At 39.8% G+C, this 16,509-nt stretch overlaps 1 protein-coding gene across 4 annotated transcripts in view; it reads right to left on the reverse strand.

Moving 5' to 3' along the window:
• LOC307215929 (lymphocyte antigen 75-like) overlaps positions 1 to 16,509 on the reverse strand; it is a 64,230-nt gene that overhangs the window by 17,208 nt on the left and 30,513 nt on the right. For 2 of the 4 annotated variants that reach the window (XR_013838710.1, XR_013838712.1), the window contains exons 21-35: positions 16,201 to 16,337; positions 15,805 to 15,910; positions 14,426 to 14,586; positions 13,711 to 13,840; positions 12,666 to 12,892; positions 11,750 to 11,918; positions 10,106 to 10,270; positions 7,884 to 8,006; positions 5,816 to 6,010; positions 5,473 to 5,693; positions 5,051 to 5,225; positions 4,311 to 4,475; positions 4,003 to 4,119; positions 2,810 to 2,977; positions 34 to 2,301 (exon numbers count right to left, since the gene is read on the reverse strand). Coding sequence is in view for 1 of the 4 variants with exons in the window: in XM_079975764.1 (XP_079831890.1) it covers positions 2,810 to 2,977; positions 4,003 to 4,119; positions 4,311 to 4,475; positions 5,051 to 5,225; positions 5,473 to 5,693; positions 5,816 to 6,010; positions 7,884 to 8,006; positions 10,106 to 10,270; positions 11,750 to 11,918; positions 12,666 to 12,892; positions 13,711 to 13,840; positions 14,426 to 14,586; positions 15,805 to 15,910; positions 16,201 to 16,337 (2,259 nt within the window). In the remaining 3 variants the exon portion in view is untranslated. The remainder of the gene's footprint in view (positions 1 to 33; positions 2,302 to 2,809; positions 2,978 to 4,002; positions 4,120 to 4,310; positions 4,476 to 5,050; positions 5,226 to 5,472; positions 5,694 to 5,815; positions 6,011 to 7,883; positions 8,007 to 10,105; positions 10,271 to 11,749; positions 11,919 to 12,665; positions 12,893 to 13,710; positions 13,841 to 14,425; positions 14,587 to 15,804; positions 15,911 to 16,200; positions 16,338 to 16,509) is intronic. The other 2 variants (XR_013838711.1, XM_079975764.1) reach the window with 2 other exon arrangements.

Here is a 16,509-nt window from a genome sequence, read left to right on the forward strand (position 1 = left end):
TGTCTATATGTATATATGTCTATGTGTTCACACACACACACACCCACCCACCCACCCACCCACCTCATAGGTGATGTTACACAATATTGAAAAAAGGGACTCACATGCACGCACACACGCTTCCAAAGGAAAGCTAATAGGCTGGCTTTCATTTTGCTAATTAGAACAAGATTGAGTAGCTACATGCTCCTATCTCTATGCATAGTATGCAGAACAATGGACGTTGGGCCAAGGAAAAACAGTCCAGAGCCCTAGGCATCCAATGATTTCCTGCTCTCGTACATGAAGATTTTCTTCATGTATCTGTTAAGGCACCTCTTTTCTATTTGCATATGGAGTGCTTTTGTCTTGTTTATTAAATGGGAATCCTCTACCTATGTGGGATTCTTGGGGGGCTTTTTTGGCCAAAAACCCTCCTAGCATAAAAATAAATAGAGTAGTAAGCCAATTATTTTTTAGTATTATCTTTGACAGCATTCCTTAAGTCAGTAGTATTATCTGAACAATTAGTTAAATATTTCCATGGTACATTTTTATTAAATTAATGGAGTTATACTAATAGAAGCTGTTCCTTTATTTTGGCTAAGAGACAAATATTATGCTACATATTAAATGATATGTGTCTTATAATTACCCCTCTTCTTCTAAAGCTCAGTTAGGGGTTGGCTGCTGTGTTGAGGCCACTTTGATTTGCTCTATGTGACAACTGTCACCACATGGTGAGCCGGTTATGTGCAGAAGCTTATCACATGAAGCTAGGTGTTCCTACCATGTCATAACATAGAACCAAGAAAAAGAGTCTTTGGTGACATGAGGGGAGGAAACACCACCTAGAAGTAGGAGCTATACAGTAGGAGCTATAGTCAGAAGAATAAAATGTGGACGACCCCATTTAACCATGGTAGTGCTTTGACCCCTCACGTCTGCATGTCTTTCAGATGCTAATCAATGGGTTGCATTCAACGAAGACCAACTTAGAGGACACCCACAGAAATTAATGGACCTAAGTAGGGCTAACAATACATACATCTCAATGTGTTTTTTGTATTAGTACAGAACAAAATGAGTACCCCTTTAGAAGTAGCAAAATATGACAGAGGTAATAATGACAAATGTCAAACATTATCAACAGGAACCACAATCTTTCTCCAGGTTCCACTCTTTATAGGCTAGTTAGTACACACTAGGGGTCTGAATCTTTCATTTAGCCCTTGGTTTCCACTTGGCCTCTTACATTTGTATGTGTGGGGATGGTATGGCTTATTAAAGTTAAAAATGTTTTCAAAATGCAGGCTGACAAATTGTTGTTAGTCTTTTAACTGTTGTAACTAAAAAGCTAACTAAAGAACTGAACCAAAGATAGGAGGGATCTTTGGAACTTTTATTGAAAAAGGTCAACATTTCAAGTTTGTATTAAAAACATTTCAAGTTTCTTTCTTTCTTTAAAACAACCCTTCTGTACCCCAATAGGTTTTAAGTACAGTGGTACCTCGGGTTAAGTACTTAATTCACTCTGGAGGTCTGTTCTTAACCTGAAACTGTTCTTAACCTGAAGCACCAGTTTAGCTAATGGGGCCTCCTGCTGCCGCCGCACCACCTGAGCATGATTTCTGTTCTCATCCTGAAGCAAAGTTCTTAACCTGAAGCACTATTTCTGGGTTAGCGGAGTCTGTAACCTGAAGCGTATGTAACCTGAGGTACCACTGTAAAAGAGTATGGTTGATACAAGTTATTACATTATGTTATTTTGCGTCCAGTGAGTCGATTCCAAAAAATTCTCTAGGCATCAATCATACTTCATATAGGAGAGCATGTCCAAAAATCAAAGCATGTCCAAAAATCAGTTTCAGGGTCGTATCTCAATGCATGTGCAAATCTTAAAGACCATGGAAAGTGCAAAGTCTGATTGGAGTTTAAATCAGTTGGTGAAACACAGTTGACTTTCCCTCCTCCTTTCAAATGTGGGGGGAAAGGTTGCTGTCACACCCTGAACAAAAAATAGATACTGAACCCAGAGGTCAGCATTTACCTGCTACTGAATACATTTGGTATAGGTTTGCCAAACCAAAACCTATAAAATTATCCCTAAACAGCCCAATCCAGCACGAACTGTTCCTCAGTCACCATCTCTGGAAAACATAGTGTCCGTTTCATCTTCGTACAACCCCCGTTCATAGCGTACCGAAGAGAATCCGCCCCAATTCAGTCGTTTCTTCTTATAAAGGAAGCATATCAATCCAGCAACAAGTGCAACAATAATTAGAATAGCGACAGCTATTGCTCCTCCTACATGATTAGAGACTGTAAGGGAAAAAAACACCCCAACGTCATCCATCCGTAACTATTAATGCAGAAGCAACTTGGCTGAAAATCATATATATTATACAAAAGTTGTGTGAGGCTACTTCATGCCAGCTAGAATGCAAAGCATTTCCCTGGCCTTGCTCCTCTCATTTTCAGCAAGAAAAGCCCTTTATTGATTTGACGTGCTCTTTGCATTGAGGAAATATGGGCATTCTCTATTACCTCTGTCCATGTTTGCAGAAGCACAGGGAGCCCCTACACATTTGCAGGAAAGGAAGGTTTTTGTAGGGAGATGGGTTTTCTCCTCCTCCATAGATCTCTGTATTTATTATGTGTGGTATTACCTATAGTATTATTAGTGTCATGATGATGATCATCATCTGCATCTTACTGATATTGCAACATCACATACAGTTGCTCCTGATGAGAGACTGGACCCCCCTGCTGACACAATCACAGGCCAGTTTAAAAAGCTACATTATTTTAAAATCAAAATCATACATACCTTGAGGAGCTTTGCAAACAACTCTGCTTTGGAGATTTCTGCAGTCAGTTTTGGACCATGTACCATTTGTTGAAAACACAATGCTACATTTACCATTGGCTTTTTCTTTTCCCTTTTCCCAGTTGACATATTTAATTTCTGAGCCATCAAGCCACTTCATGGATTCAGCTGTATATTAGGGGGAAAACCACCCACAAAGTTATTCCTTAACAGCAAAAATGTGCTGCAATTATTACAGTGTGTACAAGCAGCAATTTAATTATATAATGTTCAGAGCCAGAAAAGTCTACAAAGCACCAATAGTCAAGAGTCTATTCAGCTTCTAAAAGCTTTAGTGCTGGCAGAAGGATGCAGAGAACTGAGAAGCAGGGAAGCCTAGGAAAGAAGGTCTATGGTAGGTATAGAGGAATAGATAGAAAACCATTAGGCCAGAAGAAAAACTGGTAAAACGAACAATCTCTCTATGCCCGCATATGGCTGCGAGTTGCAGAGCTAGACATAGATGAAATGATTTGAAATAACCAGGTACATACATCCTTGGCTAATAATGCCCTCTAGCCTGGCTAATTCTCTTTCTCTCTGCTTTTATTTACAGCATGGAAAATATGCCAAGTTGCAATGCATGTTCTTTATTTGATTTCTATTCATTAAAATTTTAATAATGTACTTGTAGTGCATAGTAAATTTCAGGAGCATAATCCAAATAAAACTTCAGTTTCGCTAAAATCAATGGAAATACGGAATGCGGCTAACTCTCCTTGAAGAGAGATGCCTGACTTCACCTGCCTTGCTTATTATGCCTTGCACAGTACAGTGGTACCTCGGGTTACAGGCACTTCAGGTTACAGATGCTTCAGTTTACAGACTCCGCTAACCCAGAAATAGTACCTCGGGTTAAAAACTTTGCTTCAGGATGAGAACAGAAATCGTGCGGTGGCGGCATGGTGGCAGTGGGAGGCCCCATTAGCTAAGGTGGTACCTCAGGTTAAGAACAGTTTCAGGTCAAGAACGGACCTCCAGAACAAATTAAGTACTTAACCCAAGGTACCACTGTATTAGGTTGCAATCCTAATCCCACTCCCTAGGAGCAAGTCCCACTGAATTCAATGGAGCTTACCTATGAACAGGCACGGTTAGGATTCCAGCCTTAACAGTTATAAGTCACAAGTGCTTCATAGTTATTCACTGCTTACCATTTTCTTGCATTCCAAGCCATACTCTTCCAGTGACAAAATAATGTTCTCGTAAGTGTGCGCTCACAAACTTATTTTCTTCCTCATTTTCTATAGTCAAAAGTGTTGCAGAAGGATCTAAGCGGATAATGTTAGTGGTCAAAAGTGAAAATAACTTCTTGAAAGTTCTCTTTATTAACATTTATGGAAATAATTTATGGCAACATTTAAAGTAGTAACAAAAAAAAATCAGCTCTCTATCCAAAATATTCTTAATTATATTATTGCCTCTTTTTAAAGATGTAACATGATGCATAATTTGGACATACCAAGCTTCTTGCAGACTTCTTTAGCTTCTTTCCAATTGTATATAGAGAAATTGTAAAATGCCAAATCAAATGCATAGCAATGCTGTTTATACTGTATCCACTGTGAAGCACTACCAGTAGTTTTTGGGCAGTATGTGGGATTTTCTGCTTGCTTTGACTGTACTTCTGTGAAAATATAAATCATCATCATCATCCAAACATCTTAAGGCACTCCTATCATCCATTCAGGTGGTTCAATGGAGCCTCGATAAGCCATTGCCACATAAACACAAACTGATTGTTGGCACACACACACATATATATCTGCTGCTGTGTTGGAGCAATTTAATTTACTGTAAAGGTACAGGACTATGATCCATTGGAGGGCATCCCAGGGAATACAGACCTTTCCCTCTGATGCCTGAGATGGAATTCCAGAGTCTACCTCTGAATGCCAGTTTCTGGGAGAATGCTGTTGCACTCAGATCCTGCTTCGATGTTTCCCATAGGTATCTGGTTGGCCACTGTGAGCATGGGATGCTGGACCAGATAAGCCACTGGCCTGATTCAGCACGGCTATTCTTATAATCTTAAGGTTTTGGTGGCCAACAATCCTTGGCAAGTTACTTAGAAGGTCTCAAAACCAGTAGGACTTGCTTTTAAGGAAATGCTTTTAAGTATAGGGCCAGGGTGGGGTGGGATCTGCCCTCATCATTCTCTTTGGTCTTAGCACCACACTGGAGACATGAATGCAGACTTACTGTTTGAAGGGTAGTAGCAAATAGCACCATCAGCACCACGCGAGCAATCCAAGCGATTCCAAAATCCTTTAGTGTCCAGTAAGAAACAATTTCCAGGAGAATGTGAATGCTCATATTCCCAGGGCTTGTAGTCAAATGTGCTTCCATCAGACCATTCAAAATCAGAATCACTTTCCTAGAAAGAGAGCAATTCGATTCCAGTTGAACAAGTGCAGATGTCACTTTTTGTTTTAGCAAACATTGGGAAAAACAGGCATCACGGCTAATTACTGGAGCATAGCACCACCCGTGTCCCTACAATGTGTTTAATGTATGAGACAAGTTAAAATATTGCTAACAGAAACGAAAAGCTGGCTCAAAACCTTTAAAGATAATAGCATGGGGATATGGTTGCAAAAGCACATGAAACAGTTTAAACTCACATTATGATTGGATAAACCAATCCAAAGTGGATATCCATCTCTTTTTACAATATTTTCCAGAAACACTTGCTGCGATTCGCTGTGTACGCTGGCTAAATCGCTGCCATTTCGTTTGCATTCTCTCCATGCATCATACCAACTGAGCTGTTTTTGAAGGATCCAGTACGTGATATTTCCATGGGGTAGTTTCTCAGGCAGCGGTGGTTTGTATTCTTTGGGTCCTATTTCAATATTACAACAAGGACAGAAGTTTAGTTTTTTTAGTTTTAGGCATATGTAAAAAAAATTAATAATAATACCATAGGCCTTTGGAAATTCAATCCAAATTGCAGACATTGCTTACCCATTTCTATTTTACAGACAAGGATGCTGTGTAGGCTAAATTGCTGAGGTAACCAGTTGCCACTGTAATTGTACATATCCCAGACACCATCGAGACCAATACCAGCAACAAAATTATTATTCTTTACATAAGGTCTCCCCAGTCTCCAGTTATTGTATGAGAGGTATGTATTGTCATCCCACTTCAGATTACCATCTGCAGAAAACAAACAAAAGAAGTTTCCATAATGAGTGCTACAGATTTTATTTAGAAGAGAGGAGTGTGCTGAAATTATCCCACAATGTCTAACGTTAACATTACTGGAAGGTCAGTAATAACCAACACTTGGCTTAGAAATAAAAGGAAGTACCTTTTGCATATGGTCAGGGGTCCCTTTACCTTTTGCATATGCTATTTGGATGTGGCCTGGTTTGTTGACGGTATCAACAATAAAAAAAATAAAAATGTTTTCCCACTTTAGAATTGTTTCTTATAATCAAAATTAAATCCAGAAAAACTATATTAATACACCCACACACCCCCAATGCATCTAAATACTCACATAAGCATTCATAACAAACATGGCGAGCTATCCCTTTAAATGGTACACTGTGAATGCACCAACTGTTGGGATATAGTAGTTCATCTTCCTATAACACCTATGCTGGCAGAGATATCCAGTATGGAAAACTTTTTTTTATCAAAGAAAAATGTTCTCACTGGAATTGGGCAACAGTATTAATGCTAACATCCGGATTTTCTCTCTGCAGATGGTGAAATACACAATTCTACACTTTTATCACTATACCTAACCTGAGGTATCTAGTTTCTGTTACTATTCCATGTTAACTCTTACTTGTTTTATGTTAACATTGTAATAGTTTTATTAGAACCGTTAACTATGCCAAGAGGGAAAAATAAAATAAATCAGTATTTTAAAATCTACCTTCAGGTGAAAAAAATGTATTTGGGGGGGAATTTTCATAAAGGTATTTCCTCAGAAAATCTGCTGTTTAGTGTTGAATCAAAGCAAATGTCAATCCATGGAAAAGCCAGTTGACATTTGCTCCGATTCAGCGCTAAAGGTCAGATTTTCCTGGAGGAAAGCAGTGGGGAGAAGCGGAAGTCTAGATGAGCCCAATGCTTGTTCCATCTAAATTATTCCTTCTTATCAGGGGAATCTTTGAAGATACTGTGAAACATGGTAAAATAAAATCTATAAAACAAGTGAATACCACTTTGTCCCAACAGCTGCAGTATTCCCACTGCATTAATTCGTTAGAAACATTTTTCGTTTACATGAAAGCAGCACAGAAACTGCCTTCTGCAGAACCAGAGTTGCAAGTGAAATGAGTGGGCTGAAGTTGTGCAATGAAGGGCCCGAGGAAGGAAACTACCTGTAGGGTTGCCATATTTTGAAGAGCGAAAAAGAGGACACACTTGCTGGCTGGCGCTTGGGGTGTGGGAGCGGGCACATTCTACAACATCCTTTTCAAAATACACAAAAACAAGGACCTGGTCCTTTCCTGCACCATGCTAAACTCACACAGTATGTATATGTTTTGCACTTGGTTGTCTAGTACTGCATGTACAACATAAAAAGTAGCCCATGCACCCCCATACAGAAATGTTACCCCTGAAAAAGAGGACCTGTCCTGGAAAAAGAGGAAGTATGGCAACCTTAACTGCCATATTTGAGCAATAATCAAATAACGCTCAAAAGCAGACGCACCAGGAACATTAGGCATTTAGTATTTCTTATCAGATTAAAAATGAGAGGCATGATTAATGACTTCTGAGCCCCCAAATCTGCATCCAGCATGCATATTCTTTAGGTTCACATTAAATTCTACAATAAAAATAAGCTTGAATAAGGAACAAATTACCCTAAGTGCTCTTGAGTAAGCTTTAAGACTCTCACTCATCAACCTGCATTTGACAATTTGAACTCTAATCAAATATAATTTTTTTGTTTTGTTTTTTAAATCCTCATCAATGGCTGTAGACAATGTTATAAGCTTTGGTCTCTTTGTGTGTTTAAGGAAGGCATTCATCCTAGCCAGAAGGCTTTACAGAACTTACAACTTACCATCAGCATCATAAATCAGACCCAACCACAGCCAGCGAGCAAGGCCACTGAAAGAATGGAGCTGCTCAACAACAAAACTATTTTCATCTTCATCCCTGATAGTCAAGAGGGAGGCATTCGTATCTGTTGAAGCAATTTTTAAAAGTCAAATCACTTAATGGATTTGGCAGGATTTTATAGACAGTTTATGAAATGAATTCAAGGTTTAGCTGTTTACCTTAGTTTTTAAACCAAAACAAAAATAATAATAATCTTGGATGATTAATGACAGAAGTCAGCTGCTCTTTCTTAGGTCTGGATGTACAGAGGTCATGGTACATAAATTGTGGGAAAGCGTAGAGAGGGGTGAGGAACCTTTGGCCCACTAGGTGCTATTGGGCTCAAGGGAGAAAAGCCTGGTGGCTATAGTAGAGCAGCAGCAATAGCCTCTCTGCAGTAGGGTTGTCGCTGCTTCCTGGGAAGGGTGAAGTGGTGGTGAAGCAAGGTTGTGTGGATGCACGGCAGAACCAACCCAGTGCTCTCTTCAATACACCCAGAAAGTAGCCAATGTCTCACTTTTCCTGGTAAGCGGCATTGACCCTGTTTGCAGGAGGTTGTTGCTATGGTTCCACCCCACTGATGAACTGCTCCTGGTTCATCCCCATCCATTGGCCATGGCTGGTTGGGTCTAATAGGAATTGTAGTCCAACATCTGGAGGGCACCACAATGGCTATCTCTCATGAAGGCTCTGCAGTGTGTGAAATGGGAACTCCATATTGGGTATCATTAGGAAATGGATTGTAATACTCTTTCCTATAAATGAGAGGTTGTCTAGTGATCTGGTCGACACATTACACACACACACACACACACACACACACACACACCACAGAGCAGAACACTTTCCGTATACAGCGAAGGTAAAGCATTTGGAGCTTTTCAGTAAAGGAGGGGAAAGATGAGTGAGGGGAAATATGATAGAGGTTTATAAAATTATACATGATGTGCAGTGGAGATAATTTTTCTTCCACTCCCATACTTTCAGGGTCATCCAATGAAACTAAACTAGTAGTAGATTCAGGAAAAACTAAGAGAAAGCAAATCTTCACACAATTAACATATGGCATTGACGGTCATAAGATGTAGTATAATAGCTGCTTGATTATATGGCTTTAAAACAGCATTAGACAAATTAATGTAAGATGGCAGTAGCAGCTGAGAGATACTTATCTACAGTAGGTAAACAGAACATCTAAGCTCAGAAGGTGGTATAGCTTTCAATACCAATTGCTAATGGCAACAGCAGGGAATATTCATGGTCCAGCAGAACTCAAAATGCTTTTTTTTTTAAACTATACAAAACTGCATTCACTTTTTAAATGTTTTTGTAAGAAGCCTACACACTGGAATCTTTTTTTCCTGGGTGCCCTTCTAGCAGGTCAAGAGAAGCTTCTTTTAAAAGGCATCATTTCTCTTAAACTTAATCTAGATACGAAAGAGGTCCAACATAGTTCACATTAACACACTGTAAATCTAGATAGCCAACAGATGTCTTTATTGCAATGTTTTTCTAAGTCTGCGGTGAGCAGAGTGCAAGCAAGGCCAGAGAGAACCACATATATAATACAAGTCTCCAGTGACATACAATCCTTACCTTGGAGTAAGCCCAATGAACTCAATGAGGCTTCTTGCAGAGCAAACATACAGGATTGCATTGTAAAACCTGCACAGCTATGTAGATAATTCTGTGCCTGTTCACAGATATGATCCCTGCTTATTTCCTTTGACTAATAAAGTAAAGTGGTGCCTCGGGTTACATACGCTTCAGGTTACATAGGCTTCAGGTTACAGATTCCGCTAACCCAGAAATAGTACCTCAGGTTAAGAACTTTGCTTCAGGATGAGAACAGAAATTGTGCTCCGGCGGCGCGGCAGCAGCAGGAGGCCCCATTAGCTAAAGTGGTGCTTCAGGTTGAGAACAGACCTCCGGAACAAATTAAGTACTTAACCCGAGGTACCACTGTACAACTATGTGAAGAAACAGTGGTAACATGGAAGCAACTGCAGCGTTCCCAAGACTGCAGTTGTAAGGGGGTGAGGGGGAAGAGGCTGTTTTAGTGGAAATTGCTACTCATGTACTCTTATGGAGGAAACAAGCAGAGTCCTCTCAGATCTGAAAAAAAATGATTCAAAAGTTATGAACACAGAAATACAAAACAAACTTTAAACAGAAACTTCTTACTCATCATCCTGCATAAATGGTGGGCCTCATCTGACTTCAATCCTTTCCATCTGTCTTTTGCTATCATGAATGAATAACAACTGTTTCGAAATGGCATCCATGGTGTATTCTTAATCTTGTGTGGACATTTAATAAAGTCAAATATCTCAGGTTTTTCAGTTTCAACTAAAAAAGAAAGAAAAAGGTACATTTTTTTTAAGGCACTTCATATTTACTCAAATCAAAATTAGTTGGCCTAGAAAGCAACTTGAAGGAGGTAAGGAAAATATAGACAATCCATTTACTAGATCAGCACTGATGGTGTGGAGAACATGGAGCAAAACTCTGGCCCCTGACCATTCACCACTGGTCCTGTTCTTGGATTACGACAGCTTTCAGACGCAAATATAAATAGCAACAGTTCAAGGATTGGGGGAACGTAGGCATTTACACAACCCGTGACCTGCTTCCCAGAGGGAAAGCAATTTCCAAAGAGGACCTGCAAATTAAATTAAAATTAAAAGGCACTCATACTACCTGGTTTCAGGTAGCTCAGGCTCATTCTTTTGCACTTTACACTTACCTTGTTTGAATCATTATGTGGCAGGCCAGGCATATGACTTGAAGGATGCTGCTTCCCAAATATACAGCAATCTATTAGATCATGAGGCAGGGGTTGCTATAGGCCTCCAGAATGTATGGGAATCAGATTTGGGCCACCCAACTGAAGATCACAAATGGGAGGGTATCTGGGCCACCCCCTGCTCAAAAAAATTTCTGCTTGCTTACAGGAGGCCTCGTTCAAGACCATCTTCCAATGGCACTGGATGCCAGTCAGACTGGCAAGGGCTGTGAAAAACCTGGTTCATGTTTGGTGGGAATGTCCCAACATTAAAAACTTTTGGAGTAGAGTGTTCTCCATTATACCCTTAATTACAGGCCAATCCCTTTCTCCAAATCCTGCCTTCTTTGGACATAGACTTATAGACTCCACCCTGTGCCACAGAGAACTAGTAGGCTTCTTACTGACCGCAGCACGATTAGTGATGGCTCAGCAATGGAAGAACCAGACTGAAATACCCCATAACATATGGGAAAATAATATCTGGGATGTAGCAATGTTTGAGCGTCTCACCAGACACACGAGGGCAAGTAAAGGCATAATGAATAGAGACACTTTCCAAGACACACAGGCCCCTTTCTTTAACTATGTTAATGACCAAAATCAAGATCTTCTGATACCAACCACTCAACATTGTCAGTGGAGGAGTTACGTTAAGTAATATTTTGCATGTTGAACGTGTAAGTGTATGTCTAGAGACAATGGATATAACAAACACCATTAGATGTTCTGCTGTATTTTAATGGTTATTAAAAAAAAGGTTATTAAAAAATATAATAATATGTTTTCATTGGTTTATTTCAATGTATCTAAAAGCATTCTCAAAGCAGAGGCATATATTTTACGTAGTAACTGTAAAAGCAGGTGACAGCAAAGGTTGCAGGGTTTTTAGCTGGGGCAATCAAAATAAGATCCACTACTTGACTATTGATTCAAAACCCTAAAATGTATTTTATATAATTGACTTTTTATTTCTATTCTTTGTAGATAGTATTGTTGTTTCATTTCTGACGCAAATAAAAGATTTATTCATTCAAACCTACTTGCTGGAAGGTAGCAAATTGCTCCGGGCTTTTGCGTATAGCAGTCAGATGTTTTCCAAAGTCCATCTCTGTCCAAATATACGCATTCATCAAGTAAATCTTCGTCTTCTTTGGACCACTGACTAAAGCTAATGTGAGTTCTGTCAGCCCAGTGATAATGAATTCCATCCTGGTGGCATAACCATAAAGAAAAAAGGCTCGCGTTATGAAGATCAAAGACAAGTAAGAGCAATTCCTTGATGGTAAAACATCTGCCTGGCATTCAGAAGGTCTGAGGTCCAGTCCTCAGTATCTTCACGTAAGGGTGGGAGAGACCCCTGCCTAAAGCCCTGGAGTGCCACTGCCTGTCAGTGTGAACAGTACAGTGTCAGATGGGCCAATGGTCTGACTCAATATAACATAGCTTCTCGTGTTCAATACGATTCAATGTGTACTGCTAATTTTCAATACAAGAACTCCAAGTTCAAATCCTAAATGCATTTCATGTACCAGTTTTGTTTAAGGTCTGCTTAAAGCAGAACAAAGCAATACCAGAATCTGAGTATATTTGTTGACCCACCCAGGGAGATATATCCGCTTGTAATTTGTGTGTGTTGTTACTTTTGCAGGTTAACTCTAGTGATTCTCAAGAAAGTTGGGCGGGCTTTGCCAACCCTCCCCCCACAACAATGATTTCAGTAGGACTGAAGGGACTTTACTTTCTAATTAATGTGCTGTGCTCATTCTGCATAACACAGCTATTTATTTATATATTAGGCTTTTTAAACATATATTCACAAGACGTGTTGCTGCCACAGACAAAGGCGGCAGCAAAGGTCTGTCATTTTACCCCATCGTTTAATATAGCTCAGTAGGTTTTCCCCAAATCCTCTTATTCGAGTGACATATTTTGAATTGGTTCAGAAACAAGCCTTACATCTTCGCTGGAGAGTCCAATCCACAGTGGGTAATTATAACGGGCAGCCTGCATAGCAAGAAAAGCCTGATGGTATTGTCCTGTGATGCTAACCAGCTGCATATTATTCTGCAGGCACTCCTGTTGTGCATCATGCCATGTCAAGTTCTTCAGAATTATGGTGTATGTGACATTTAGATAGTTCACGGTGACATTAAGCACTTGCTGTGTCTGGTTTTCTGCCTCATCTAATGAAAGAACAAAATAGTTGAGCAACAGAAATGGTATCATTCATCTAACTGTCTGATTTTTAGAAGAAGAAAAAACACATCACCTAGGGCTTGGGCAGATTTTGTTTTAAACTGTTAAAAGGTATTATACCCATGGTCTAAACCACTGAGCCTTGGGCTTGGCCATCAAAAGGTCGGCGGTTCGAATCCACAAGATGGGGTGAGCTCCCACTGCTCACTCCCAGCTCCTGCCAACCTCGCAGTTCGAAGGCACGCCAAAAAGTGCAAGTAGATAAATAGGTACCGCTCCGGCGGGAAGGTAAACGGTGTTTCTGTGCACTACTCTGGTTTCGCCAGAAGCGGCTTAGTCATGCTGGCCCCATGACCCAGAAAAACTGTCTGTGGACAAAAGCCGGCTCCCTCGACCTGTAAAGCGAGATGAGTGACGCAACCCCAGAGTCGTCTGCAATTGGACTTAACTGTCAGGGGTACTTTACCGTTTTTTTAACCCATGTTGTTCATAATATTCTCAAGTGAGGTAGTAAGATTAGAACTGCAACAATTAGTTGAGCAATCACTTAAGAGGTCAAACAATCAATGCCCTTGATTGATCAATATTTTGTTTTATTAAAAAAGTGAATATTATAAAAACTGCAGCTGACACAGGCACCATTTTAAGTAGTATTCCTTACTGTGTATGAGAGAAAGTAAAGCGACCTCTCCTAAAATGAAACCTCCTGTGACACATTCCATGCATCATTTAATAATGAAACTACTGTGCATTAAGTTTTAATAATATTTTGTCTCATATGCAAATTTACTATTCTCAGACTTACCTGACTTCATCTGACATATGGCCAGAGTTTGAATACTGGCACAAGAAGTGAAATTCCAAGTTCCAGCATACGGTGATTTCGGATTGTTGAGCAAAACACCACACTGGTTATTCACCTCATCATCAAAAAACTGAAAAGCAAACACACCAAGAAGGCCGAGTAATAGTAGATTAGCATACAGTGGTACCTTGGGTTAAAGACACTTCAGGTTACAGATTCCGCTAACCTGGAAGTAGTACCTCAGATTGAGAACTTTATGTCAGGATGAGAACGGAAATGGCGGGGTGGTGGGGTGGCAGCAGCAGCGGGAGGCCCCATTAGCTAAAGTGGTACCTCAGGTTAAGAACGGACCTCCGGAACGAATTAAGTTCTTAATCCGAGGTACCACTGTATTTCATTAAACAGGGGTGGGGAACCTCTGATCCATGGGCCAAATTTGGCCCAACAGGGGTCCGAATTTGACCCGCCTGGGTTGGATGTGAGGTCAGGTGTGGGGAAGGAAACAACATGGTTAGAAAGGAACAACTGGGAGCTTACCATGAGATCCCGACTGTTCCTTTGCTAGCGCTGATTGGCAGTGGCTAATGCCTACAGTAGCATGAAACAGTTTATATTGAAACTGCTGTTGAAAATGGGAGTATTCCCCATTTTAGCACTGCTTAATTCACTTATAATGAAAAGCCTACAATGGAGAAAAAACCCTCCAATGACTCACATCATGCTCAATTTTCCTTAGTCTTCCATGCAGCAATGGATGGAAGTTGGAATATACCAACTCACTGCCATCTGTCCACCTGTTTTCACGTGTACTGATCTCAAAGTGCAAACCAATCCAAATATTTGGGGGCATACCAGGAAGCAAGGACGTTATAAAATCTGTTGGCAAAAAAAAAAAGTATTTGCACGTTGGATTGGGTAGACAGGGTAAATATCCCAAACTTGACTGCATAAGGTAATGCAACTTCTACTTCTGTTAAATTTACAGCATTTTGTGGACTGTAAATAATCTTATTTAGACAATACACCCCAAAGGCTAATTGGCGCAATATCGGCAATTTGGCAGCTAAAAATGGAAGCAATCTTCAGTTTGCTTTGATGGCTTTCCTCCTCCACTTCCATCCCTTAACATCATTTTGGGCAATACTTGATTTGCATTTATATGAGACTCAAGTTCCTCTGAAGCTAAGAAGTTGCATCCAAAGAACATATCCAACATTTTGGGGCCTGATTTTGCAAATTTGTAGTAATAGGTAAGGGCAGATTAGATCATTCTCAATTTCTTCTTCCTCGGATAACATTCACCTCTTCTCTTCGCCATGCTTCTAAGTCATGGAGAGCTGCCGTATCATGCCACTGATACATAATTCCCAAGGGTGGTGGTCTTCCTTTGCCAATTTATGAAAAATGGATGCTGAGTGAACGTGATTGGCTCAAGAACATACAGTGAGTAACATAGCTGAGTAGATACACAGCTAAATCCACACTGTCCAGAATCCCCCCCCCCCCCACACACAAAGGACGGACAAATCTGTCAATTTTAACTTCCCTCAGTTTTTCATTTTCTAGTATTCTGTTCAACTTGCCACATTTCTGCATTAGCTAGTTTTCTTTAAAAAATAAAATTTAAAAAATGCATTCATGCACAACCCCCCCCCAGCAATTTAATGTGCACTTCTCCCAATATACAGATTTTTACAAGCAGTTCTCCCTATCACAACCTATTTTTGCATGTTACACAAAAGTTGTGTGTAATTTCCCCTAGTATATGCATTTAGTTTAGTTTGAGAAATAAATTGTAACATTCAGCTAAGTGCTAAGCGTATCTGCGTTTTGGTTTTAGGAAGTGTGAATTAGGCACGATCACATTAAAATGCGAGCTGAATGGATTCCTGCCCACCTCCCTAATATATCATGGAGATAGGTGGCAGATTCAAGGAGTGGGAAGTATTCATTTGCATTTCCACAACAGTTTTTAGCAAATCTGTAAGAAAACTGGTACCTACCCTATCTGCAGAAACAAAAAAATTATCAATGCACAGTGTTTTATAGAAGAGAACTACACTTTATAAGAAGTATCAAATGTTATCACTTTACCTTGTTCAGTTTGGCTTGTGATTGATGGAAGAGAACCTCCTAAACTGTGACAATGTTCGTCTGCCTCCTTAAACTTAAAATCCTTAGGGGGTACCATGCGGTAACACTGTAAGAAGATTTTATTATAAACACTCTGTCTAAAGTACCTGGATTTCACATTAGCTTTTATGATTAAGAGGAAATTTACAGAGCAGAACAAAATCAAAGGGGGAAAACACCTTACAAAAATATTTTAATTGCAGGTGATTTATTATTTATTTATTTACTTTTTATTTATTAGATTTCTATACCACCCTTCATCAAAAGATCTCCGGGTGGTTCACAAGAAAATTACCGTTTTGCAAATACTCATCAAGCTTTGGAGATTCTTACAAGGTACTTTCTAATAAATATTACCTTATCCATAAAAACAAGCCAATTTTCGCGACACTTCCTGCGAGTTGGTTTATAACCAGGGTCGTGCTTCTCCAATAGCGATGCATTGTATTTCTCACAGATGAAGGGGAGTTTTGTACTGCAGCTTATCGTGCTGTCTGCAGGAATCACAGACACATATATGTATGTATTAATATTTATCTATGCTTATATTCATACTGCATTTACTGTGTATTATTTCCACAAATTCTGAAAGGCAAACGACTGGACATCAAAGTAGGGTCCGGATACAACTATAAACTCTGAATGCCATACTGTAGGGTGGTCATC

Source organism: Podarcis cretensis (assembly GCF_951804945.1).
Source record: "Podarcis cretensis genome assembly, chromosome: 1".
NCBI lineage: Eukaryota > Metazoa > Chordata > Lepidosauria > Squamata > Lacertidae > Podarcis > Podarcis cretensis.